This window comes from Eucalyptus grandis, chromosome 3, assembly GCF_016545825.1.
Source record: "Eucalyptus grandis isolate ANBG69807.140 chromosome 3, ASM1654582v1, whole genome shotgun sequence".
In the NCBI taxonomy this organism is placed as follows: domain Eukaryota; kingdom Viridiplantae; phylum Streptophyta; class Magnoliopsida; order Myrtales; family Myrtaceae; genus Eucalyptus; species Eucalyptus grandis.
This window is the reverse complement of record NC_052614.1, coordinates 1,203,836-1,214,129: the sequence shown is the minus strand read 5'-3', so window position 1 is coordinate 1,214,129 and position 10,294 is coordinate 1,203,836. Positions and strand designations below refer to the sequence as shown.

Here is a 10,294-nt window from a genome sequence, read left to right as displayed (position 1 = left end):
AGATAGTTTTTTTCTATTTCAAGGAAATACTTACTGTAAGCTGACATTCAATTTCTTCTTCTTAACTGGAGATAGTTTTTGGCTTTAATACTGTCATTTTCTTTTGTTTGTAACATAATATGATGTAGAAAAAGGATGCTGCTTTCTCCTTGACGTGATAGATCATGTATCACTATACCATGACCTGGCATCTGCCTACTTCTCATGTAATTGATTCTGAGCAGGTCAGCGAGGAAGTTGAGCGAGCACTGGCTAAGTTGGGGGGCCCCCCTAGACTAAATGGAAGGTGAGGCCTTTTGTCACTAAATTGGTTTAATTATATTCTTTCTGGGGAATACTGTTGCCTTCTTTTATTTGTTTCTTCTCCTCTTCTCTCTCTCTCTCTCTCTCTTTCTCTCTCTCTTGCACACACACACACATGCACGTGCATGTTCACACGAACAAGCAAAAGATTGTTTTAGTCCAGGGGTTGCAACATTAATTTGGAATAGTTTGATATCAGAGCATCGCCCAGGCGAATCGAAGGTCCAGATGGAAGAAACTTGCAGCTGCAGTTTAGATCACGGTTGTCTCTTCCTCTCTTCACTGGAGGGAAAGTTGAGGGGGAGCAGGGTGCTGCAATCCATGCAGTCCTAGTTGATGCAAATACTAGCCATGTTGTCACCTCTGGGCTAGAATCCTCGGTGAAACTGGATGTCGTTGTGCTCGAAGGTGATTTTAACAATGAAGACGATGAGGGATGGACCCAAGAAGAATTTGAAAGCCATGTTGTTAAAGAGCGTGAAGGGAAGCGGCCACTATTGACTGGGGACTTGCAAATTACACTCAAGGAAGGTGTAGGAACCCTCGGGGAATTGACATTTACAGATAACTCCAGCTGGATTAGGAGTAGAAAATTCAGGCTAGGCTTGAAGGTTGCCTCTGGATTTGGTGAAGGCCTTCGCATTCGTGAGGCTAAGACAGAAGCTTTTACTGTTAAGGATCACAGAGGAGAATGTAATTACTCTTCGTTGTTGACCTTTTAATGTCTTTTTGTTCATACAGTTTGTGATTAAATGTGTTGCTTTGGATCTTTACAGTGTACAAAAAGCATTATCCACCTGCTTTACAAGACGAAGTATGGAGACTGGAAAAGATCGGCAAGGATGGTTCATTCCACAAGAGGCTAAATCACAATAACATATTTACAGTTGAAGACTTCCTCCGCCTTGTTGTTAAGGATCAGCAGAAATTGCGTGGTGTAAGTTTATGATTTGATGAGAATTACATTTTATTTAATTTGTTACTGAAACATTCTTCTGGTTTCATGAAGATCCTGGGCAGTGGTATGTCAAATAAGATGTGGGAGGCTCTTTTGGAGCATGCCAAGACTTGTGTCCTTAGTGGAAAGCTCTATGTTTACTATGCCGAAGATGACAGAAATGTTGGAGTAGTTTTTAACCACATTTTTGAGCTGAGTGGCTTCATTTCGGGGGACCAGTATCAGACTGCTGATTCTCTTTCTGACAATCAGAAGGTTTGTGTATTTGTAAATTTGGCAATTTGCTGTCGTAATATGCAGTTATGTGTATTGTCTGTCTAGACTTTTGTATCCGTAAGCTGTCTATTGGATGCTACAAGCCTGTTGGGCTTTGTATTGATCCATCCTTTAACTTGGTAGATAGATATATTTCTTCCTATGCATCCTTTTCGACTTTTAACATATACACTGAACTGGTGAATAAGCATTTTTTTTTCTTGTCAAATGCCATTGACGATATTGTGAATCTGGTATGTGATGCTTACTCCTCATCTGCCACATTGGGGCTTACTTTTGATCAGCTCAGAGGCTTTCACCATACCATTATTCTCTTTCGGCCACTTTTTAGTGTAAAAACTGAAATTAGGTAGCGGTCTTTCCTCAATCTGGAAGATCATATTTCCTCTACAGTTTATTTGACCAGACTGTCATTCTTATTGGGTGTAGAACTGTTTTCTATTTTGATAATTTCTCTCTTTATTCCTTCTCTTTCTTTTTCACATTTCTTTAACACTCCCCTTTGCTAGTATCTTTTTTTTTTTAATACAATTAATATCATAAAAGGACGGTGTTGGCTCATGGAATTAGTGAAACTGGACCAATCTGTTGCAGGTTTATGTAGATACTTTGGTGAAGAAGGCTTATGACAATTGGAATCAAGTTGTAGAGTACGATGGCAAGTCTTTATTAAGTTTCAAGCAAGTAAGGAGGTCTTCTAGAAATGAACCACAGATGGCGGCACTAGAATACTCTAATGCTTTAGATCATCAGCTGCAGTTGCCACGATTACCTGTTCCATTTACATCTGAACAGCCTTCAGCAGATTCAGGTTTAACTGTTGGAGGTAATGCTTGCTGCATGTTAGTTGGGGCTTTAAATATCTGTCTCATGAGGCCTTTCTATTTAATGAGTGTAATTTATCTTGCTTTACTTCTCATTGTTTCTCAGTAGAAAATGAATCAGTGTGATTTAAAGCACAGAGACTAATCCTCATCTACAAATTCTCCAGCATAGAGTTTGATTTGAAATCTTGGGTATTCAAGTGGTCAATGAAATAGTGAAAGCTCCAAGTGTCAAGATACTTTTAAGTGGAATTTTGATAATGCCACTGGTTACTGATTTGGTTAGTGTTACACCCAACAGGAAAAAGTAGAACTGCAATCTCTGTTTCAGTTTCCATGTTTTGTTTCCCTTTGTTGGACTGGAAGTTTCCAAGAACAAATGGAGTTCTATACTTTAACAAGGCAGTATAATATGCAGCATTCTGAAACTATCGAATGTAAAGGCCCTCCAAGAATTGTAATCAATATCTTATTAAACAATAAGTGAAATATGTGTTGAGTTTAGGTCATTCTCAGTGCATAATTTTATTAGGAGAAAGATGTGTAAAGTACACAACAAAAGCTAATAGCTGTGAGACTGCCATCTACTATTCCTGCTTAATCATTCATTGAGAAATTCCATGCAAATGGCCTCTACTGATCTTTACAACTTTCATGATTGTGTTATCGAGAAGGTAGTTAGGAAATTTTGAATTTCAGGTGATTAGGACGACATTGTCTTTGGTTTTTTTGTCTTCAAGTGAATCTTTTTTATCTTTGTTTTATGTCTTCAAGTGATTTTGACATTTCAAGATAAGTGAATGTCCAGTAATATTACGATGAGAATATCATTTTCAGATCGGTAGCAGTAACAACTTTCTGATTTGAATGTAAACTTGATGCTATAAGATCTTAGGTGTTGTACCAAAGATGTTTGTTGTCCTCTTAAAGCTCCACAAGCATAGCATGCATGTTTCTGCAATACAGATCTTTCATCCTCATGATGCTAATAGAGTATCATGCACCTATCAGTTATTTGGTGCTTCCGTAGATAGTGCATTTCATCGAGAAAATGCATTAATTGGATGAATCCTTTATCCTATGGCTACTCTTCTTTATGCATATATGATAATTTAGAATACAAGTGTTTTTCCCTTCCCTTCCAATTATAAAGATCTCCGCTCTTCAGGAACTTATGCTTTGTCTCTTGACAAGGCACTTCACATTGCCTTTTGAGGTTGGTGGTTTCCTCTTAAATGTGTCTGACATCCAGCACAAGTCACTGCAATGTCTCTGTGATTCTCTTAATGTTTGCTTAGACCAAGAGGAAATTAAGGGAGCTGCTTATTTGTTGTTCTTATTACATCTTTCGGTTATTGTTTTGATCTCCCTCTTTACTCTCTCAGCCTGACCCCATTCCACCCCATACGCCTTCATAGCAACATGCACTCAAAATCACTCACGCTCGGACACAACTATATGCAACAATCTTGCATGGAATTGGAATTCTACTATGCCAGGTGGCTTGGAACTATATGAATCCAGTATTTACTTTGTGGGTTGTTGTGTTCTGTCCCTTTCAGGATATAATGGCGACATGGTGGCAAGATACTCAGCCCAGTCCCAGCTTGCAAATGCTAATGCTCGGTCTCAGTTTACCAGTACTTCATACATGCCAGAAGACCCGTTGGCTAGCAACCAAGCACAAAGCTCAAGAAATAACAACAGTGTTGGCTTGGCCCTTGGTCCACCTCTATCAGCTGGTTTTTCAGCAACTGGTCCATCGATTCAGACACCTGGCTTGAATCCATTTGATGATTGGTCGGGCAACCGGGACAAGGGAGGAGACATTGAGTTTTTGACAGAAGAAGAGATTCGCATGCGAAGTCACGAGATGCTGGAGAATGAGGACATGCAGCAATTACTCCGGCTCTTCAGCATGGGAGGTCATACCTCCATTAGTGTTCCTGAAGATGCTTATGGGTTCACTACCTACGTGCCGTCACCACAGCCATTTGATGAGGAGCGGTCCCGTCCAGGTAAAGCAGTTGTTGGTTGGCTGAAAATTAAGGCAGCGATGAGATGGGGCTTTTTCGTAAGGAAGAAGGCTGCTGAGAGGCGGGCACAACTTATTGAGCTGGATGAATAAAAATGGAAAAAAGGGTCCCTGAGATGGTGTATGCTCTAAATATTGGGCTTTGACTCGTGTTCTAGGATTCATGGCAGCTCTTTGCTGATATGCTGACATAATCGTGGCTTTGGGGCCTCTCTTGGCTGGGTTTGTGAGGGATCTCTGCCGATTCTGCTTTTTATGGGGAAGTCTCTTGTACAGTTGCCTGTACAGTCAGTTGTTCTATTTGTAGTCCTCGAAGGCTTATCCATTTATGAAGTATGTGTTTTCATAAGGGATTTCCTAATGTACTTCTAATTGTCGGGCCAGATTGACAATATTTCCATTTTCAGGCGTTTGACCATCCCATGTTTTATTTGTTAGGTATGTAATCGTGTGAAGATATGACCGATGAATAGGTCTTCTATTTTTTACTTCGTATGTTAACTATAATCTGTGGACTCTTTTGGCTGCGAATCCAATTGAGTCTGGATTGGAGGGTCAGGTACGTGGATTTTCGTGCTACTAAAAATGATTACAAGAGAAGTTTGTCTCCTCTTTTTATTGTATTCTCCAATCTCCAGTCGTTCTTGTGCTGATGAGCCTTAAAGTGGAAGGTAGGAAATCGAACACATGCGATGCTTTACCCTTTTTGGCCAAGCGGCGCAAGCAGACTGATACCATCGCCCCTTAGTCTCGGCGCATTGTAAATCTCGAGTCCGACTATAAGTTCTCTTCGCATTTTTCTTCGCCTTGGTCGTACATCGAATCATGGTGGATGACGCTCATCACGTTCGTAGTGCTTGGAGGTTGTGTTGCTGCTGGAACCTTTATGCGTGGGTTGGCGGTACATGTGACTTCATGGCAGGCGCGAAACCTAATGATGAAATGGTCTAAAAATCGTCCATTCGTTTGTCTTCGTCGCCCCAAAAAATGTGCAAGGAAACTGATGCTAGCGACCGAAAATTAAGGCATCGAAAAAGGGAGAAGGGTGAGTAAAGGACTCGGTGAATATTAGACTCAGTCACCGCAAAATCTTGATGTGAATTTGTTTGGGAAAAGTACCAAAAAAAATTCTAAACATATTGCATTGGTACTAATTCAGTCCTAAACCTTTTGATATTGGTACCAATTTAGTCCATCCGGTCAATTTTGGCCAGCTGGTGCTGACATGGACATCGACTGGTGACCCGACGCTGACGTGGCAATTTTTATGATTTTTTAAATTATTTTTTCGAATTATTTTTTTTATTTTTTTGTCTTTTCATCTTCTTACTAGCGGTGGCCAGCGAGGGCCACGAAGCCCTCGCCTGCCGCTGGCGAGGGTCGCGGCCCTCACTCAGCCTCTCCTAGGGCCGCCGACAGGGCGGCTTCGCTTGGATCTAGGCAACGCCAGCCTCGCCCACGGCTGGCGAGGCCATGGTGGCTATCGCCAGGGCAGAGGCAAGGGCTGCGAAGCCCTTACCAGCCGCTGACGAGGGTTGCGGCTCTCGCTCGGCCTTGCCTAGAGTCGCCTCGCTCGTGGCTTAACCCAGATCTGGGCGAGGCCAGCCTTCACCATCGAAGCAACTGGTGGGATTGCTCGGGGCTTTTTGCTCATGGAAGGAGAAGAAGAGCAGAAGTCGGTGGCGACGAAGCAGAGGAAATCGAGGTCGGGAGCTGGGCTAAGCCGCAGGAGAGGCGGTCCTGGGTGAGGTTGAGCAAGGGTTGCGACCCTCGCCAATGGTTGGTGAGGGCTTCGTGGCCTTCGCCTCCACCCTAGCGATGGGCGCCATGGCCTCGCCAGTCGCGAGCGAGGCTAGCCTCGCCCAGATCTGGGCAAAGCCGCCTCGACGGCAGCCCTGGGAGAGGCCGGGCGAGGGCCACGACCCTCACTGGCAGCAGACGAGGGCTTCGGCCTCACCTAGTGACCGTCGGGAAGGAAGAAGTAGAAAAGAAAAGGAAAAAGAATAAAGAATAAAGAATAAAGAATAAAAAATTCGAAAAAAAATTCGAAAAAAAAATCATAAAAATTGCCACGTCGGTGTCCAGGTCATCGCCAACGTCCACGTTAGCGGCCGACCAAAATTGGCGGATGGGACCGGGTGGTACCAATATTAAAAGGTTTAGGACTGAATTGGTTCATTTAAAAAGTTTAGAATTGAATTGGTCAAATTAAAAAGTTTAGGACTGAATTGGTACCAATGCAATAGGTTTAAGACCTTTTTGGTACTTTTCCCGAATTTGTTTCAATTGGATAGAGACCGAGCTCGGAGTCGCGGCCCAACAACAAAAGCATTTGCTCAAAACCACACGAAGTCGAGGGAAACCGAAACGTGTCGATTTCCTCTCCATACGTGCGAGGCGATAGTAGCCCGTTTCCCTCGTGCTATTTCATTTCTTTCCCCTCGTCTCTTCTTGTTTCGGTCCGGTGTCCGTTCTCGCTTGGACTTTAATGGTTCATACTTTTTCAGGCGGAGGCAAGTATGAATGGCCAGAATTCGCCGGGTGTCCACGGGTGACCATTGTCCCGACCGTCGACGTCCGAGACTATCACCTCATTGACGTCAGCTGCCCTCGGGTTTGCATTTGGGTCAATGATGCAGAGAAGGCTTGGATAACTTTAACCAAAGACATAAATCAATTGCAATTTTTTCAATTAACTCTTAAACCTTTTTTTTTTTTTCGCTAATTCAATCCTTCACCTTTTGTAATTATACAAATTCAGTTCATTTGACCAAATTTGGTATTTACCGACACTAACATAGATGATAGCTGATATCGACGAACAATTTTTTAATGATATATATTTTTTCTCTTCTTTTTTTTTTTTGTTTTTTTTCCTCCTCTCTCATTCTTCCTCTTGCTCTGGTGATTGGCTAGAGGAGAGGACTGATCACTGGACTAAGACGGCCAGCCAATGGCAAGCTTGCCTTGCCGGATCTAAGCAAGATTGGGCTCGCTAATACATTGGCGAGGCCTACCCTCACTTTAGATTCGGTGAGGGCTTGCCTCGTTATTGGCTGGGCAAGCTTGCCCTTGCCAAAGCAACAATGATGTCGAGCTCGTCGATCCACTAGTGAGAGCTTGCCTCGTTGGAGCTGACAAGGTCGGCCTCGCCCTTGCCTAGTAACGGTGAGGCAAGCTCACCACTAGTCAATCACCTGAGGAAGGAGCAAGGAGGAAAAAGTAAAGAAATAAATAAATAAATAAATAATTCAAAAAATAAATTATTATTAAAAAATTATCCGTCTGTGTCGGCTAATGTCCATGTTAGTGTTGGCGAGCCAAATTTGACCGAATTGACTGAATTGACGTAATTACAAAAAAATTTAAAATTGAATTGGTAAAAAAAGAAGATTTATGATTAAATTGGAAAAATTGCAATAAATTTATGATTTTTTTTGGTAATATTCCCAAGATAAATTTGTAAAGGTGAATGCCCATGGTGAGAAAGATAAACGTGCTTTCCTATCGATGCATCAAGATGAATGAAATATATGGTCACATGGATACATAATTTTCTTGGCCCAAGCATAGGGAGGGTTGCCGAGCCCTCCCTTGAATCCTACAAAGGTCATTGAATCTTTGTCAAATCGGGGCGGGTTGTCGCCCAACCCCCGCTTTCTCTCTCTCTCTCTAACTCCCTTGTCACTTTAGTTAGAATAAAAATTTCCGATCACAGCGATGTAGTGCCGCATAGGCAATTCATCAGCGTCACTTGTCAATTTATCAATTTCACATCACCCATTTAAGTTGTTAAGATGCAGTTAATAATTGGAATAATATTATTGCACAAATCAAGAGATATAGAGCCTGATTTTATTAAAGATTTTTTTTTTCATGGCCCAACTAAACAAGCAAATGCCAATTAGGTGGCAAGAAATGCGCTTGGCTCAAAGGAAAAAACGAATCAGTAAGATGGGACTTTCTTATACGATAAGCTAATACACTCTTTACGTGGCCAAATTGCTCGCTTCATTGTTCTGGATTGCCAAAGGAGGCAAAATAATCAACCAAGATAATATATTACATAAAGAATAATAAGGTATCGTCAAACATATCCAAGAATACGAAAATTCAATGAAAGAATTGTCCTATGTTCAAATCCTAGCATTCCCTCTCTCTCTCTCTCTTAAGAGAGGTTGCATTCTGGAGGGGGGCCCTGAGGGAACCTCTTGGAGTCGGAGCAGTAATTGTAGATCATATAGTTCTGCTGCACCCACTTCAGCCTCTGCTGGCTGGTCGTGTCCAGCTCTTGCGTGAGCCAAGAACTGCCGTCGCTGGAGGCGGCGCCGGACCCGCAAGACGAGGACCCCGAGGACCAAACGCAGGCGTCGGCGTTGAAGTTCCTGTAGGAGGCCGTGAACGGAGCTCGCGACCAGTCCGTCTTCACCAGCCCGCCTCTGGTGGCCCAGTCGTCCGCGTTCCAGAGGCTCGAGTAGATCCTCATCGGTTGGCTCTTGGGGAACGGAACGCCGCTCGACTCCGCGTTCTTGAACTCTCGGATTGGGGTGCCGTCCACTGAGAATCTGTAAAGCACGCACGCAAAAAGCTGTGTGAATGAGTACCGCGGAGAATGTGTGCATTGTCAGTGAGACTGCGTTTTGGGATTTGTCCCGATTCTTACATGATGCGTTGCGGGTTCCAGAGGATGGAGTAGGTGTGGAAATCGGCGGTCGGGTCGAACCAGAGATAGAACTGCTGCTCCCTGTTCCCCTTGCCTTGGCTGAACACGTTGGTGTGAAGAATGTACGGATCGCCGCTCAGGTTTCCCAAGAACTCGAAGTCTATCTCGTCCCACGTCGACCCTTTTGAGGACAGCTGCGATGCACATGCACATACATCAGCAAAAAGATCACAAGCAGCTATTCACATATAGAGGCAAGGCTTGAGCTTGGATACTTACGTAGTATGCAGTGACGGTGCCGGCAGAGTTTCCAGGGACTAGCTTGAGTTGCATGTCGATCTTGCCGAAGAGATATTCGTTCTTGGATTGGAAGCCGGAGCCTGAAGCCTTGTCGAGAGAGAGAGTGAGGAGGTCTCCATTGTTGAGTATCTGAGCTCGGCCATCCCCCCACGTTATGTCGAACTCTTGGTTTAAGTTACCAGCAGATGCAACCATCAAACTTTTGAGCAGAACGGAAGTGAAGAGAATCATTGCTAGCGCAGCAGAAGCCATGACAACAGGCTAGAGCTCAAGAAGAACCGACTGAAACGAGACCGAAGGAGATGAGTGAAAAAGAGAGGATGAATCCAGTTGAACGGGACAATGGCTATTTATACTGGGAACTGGGAAGGGTGGAGCGAATGAAGGCTCGTCGATTCCCTGTGCGGAGCCAGAGGAAAGTCATAGGAAGGTCGAGGTTAGCTCAGCTGTACACAGTTGTTGCATGCACAAGGTACAATCTTTTTCTTTTCAAAATCACGTACGCTTATAGCTGTCAAAGCTCATCTTTTAACTAAGACACGGCGCTTGTGACAGTCTCTCGTCTCATCCCTGGGCCATTGCACGCAACGCGTTGCTGCTTGCTTTAATAATTTCAAGAGAACAATAATGATATTTTCAGAGTCATTAGGTCTAAAACGGGTACCAAACGGGCAGGTAAATTATCAGCAGCAAGCTGGCGGCCATAAACAACTCCAACAGAAGAGACGAAAGAAGCATTAGGGGGAGGTCTTACCAAAATCGACTTGAAGACCCCACAGGTCTACAGCAATTATTTATTTATTTATTTAGTTCTGTGATGCATCTGAGTAGTGGAGAGACAGTGATTGTGACAGTTCCCATGAAAATAAAATTATTTGAAATGCTTTGCTGGCGTCTCTCTAGCTTTACCTCAGTACAGTTAAGGAGGGTGGCAG

General features: G+C 43.4%; 2 protein-coding genes across 4 annotated transcripts in view; one reads left to right on the top strand and one right to left on the bottom strand.

Moving 5' to 3' along the window:
• The window catches only part of LOC104435977 (calmodulin-binding protein 60 B), a 7,180-nt gene extending 2,226 nt beyond the window's left edge, over nucleotides 1-4,954 (top strand). The window contains exons 4-9 of one of the 3 annotated variants that reach the window (XM_018869531.2): nucleotides 225-286; nucleotides 503-996; nucleotides 1,080-1,236; nucleotides 1,309-1,516; nucleotides 2,132-2,363; nucleotides 3,924-4,954. In XM_018869531.2, coding sequence (XP_018725076.2) covers nucleotides 225-286; nucleotides 503-996; nucleotides 1,080-1,236; nucleotides 1,309-1,516; nucleotides 2,132-2,363; nucleotides 3,924-4,489 — 1,719 coding nt within the window. In that variant the 3' untranslated portion in view covers nucleotides 4,490-4,954. Of the gene's footprint in view, nucleotides 1-224; nucleotides 287-502; nucleotides 997-1,079; nucleotides 1,241-1,308; nucleotides 1,517-2,131; nucleotides 2,364-3,923 lie in introns of all 3 variants that reach the window. The other 2 variants (XM_010048701.3, XM_010048703.3) reach the window with 2 other exon arrangements.
• Nucleotides 4,955-8,330: 3,376 nt separating this feature from the next.
• Nucleotides 8,331-9,809, bottom strand: LOC104435976 (probable xyloglucan endotransglucosylase/hydrolase protein 23). The gene is made up of 3 exons (XM_010048700.3): nucleotides 9,339-9,809; nucleotides 9,060-9,253; nucleotides 8,331-8,961 (listed from the first exon to the last, which is right to left on the bottom strand). Exons 1-3 carry the CDS (start codon nucleotides 9,609-9,611, stop codon nucleotides 8,565-8,567), a joined length of 864 nt encoding a protein of 287 aa, XP_010047002.2. The 5' UTR covers nucleotides 9,612-9,809; the 3' UTR covers nucleotides 8,331-8,564.
• Between the last annotated feature and the right edge of the window lie 485 nt (nucleotides 9,810-10,294).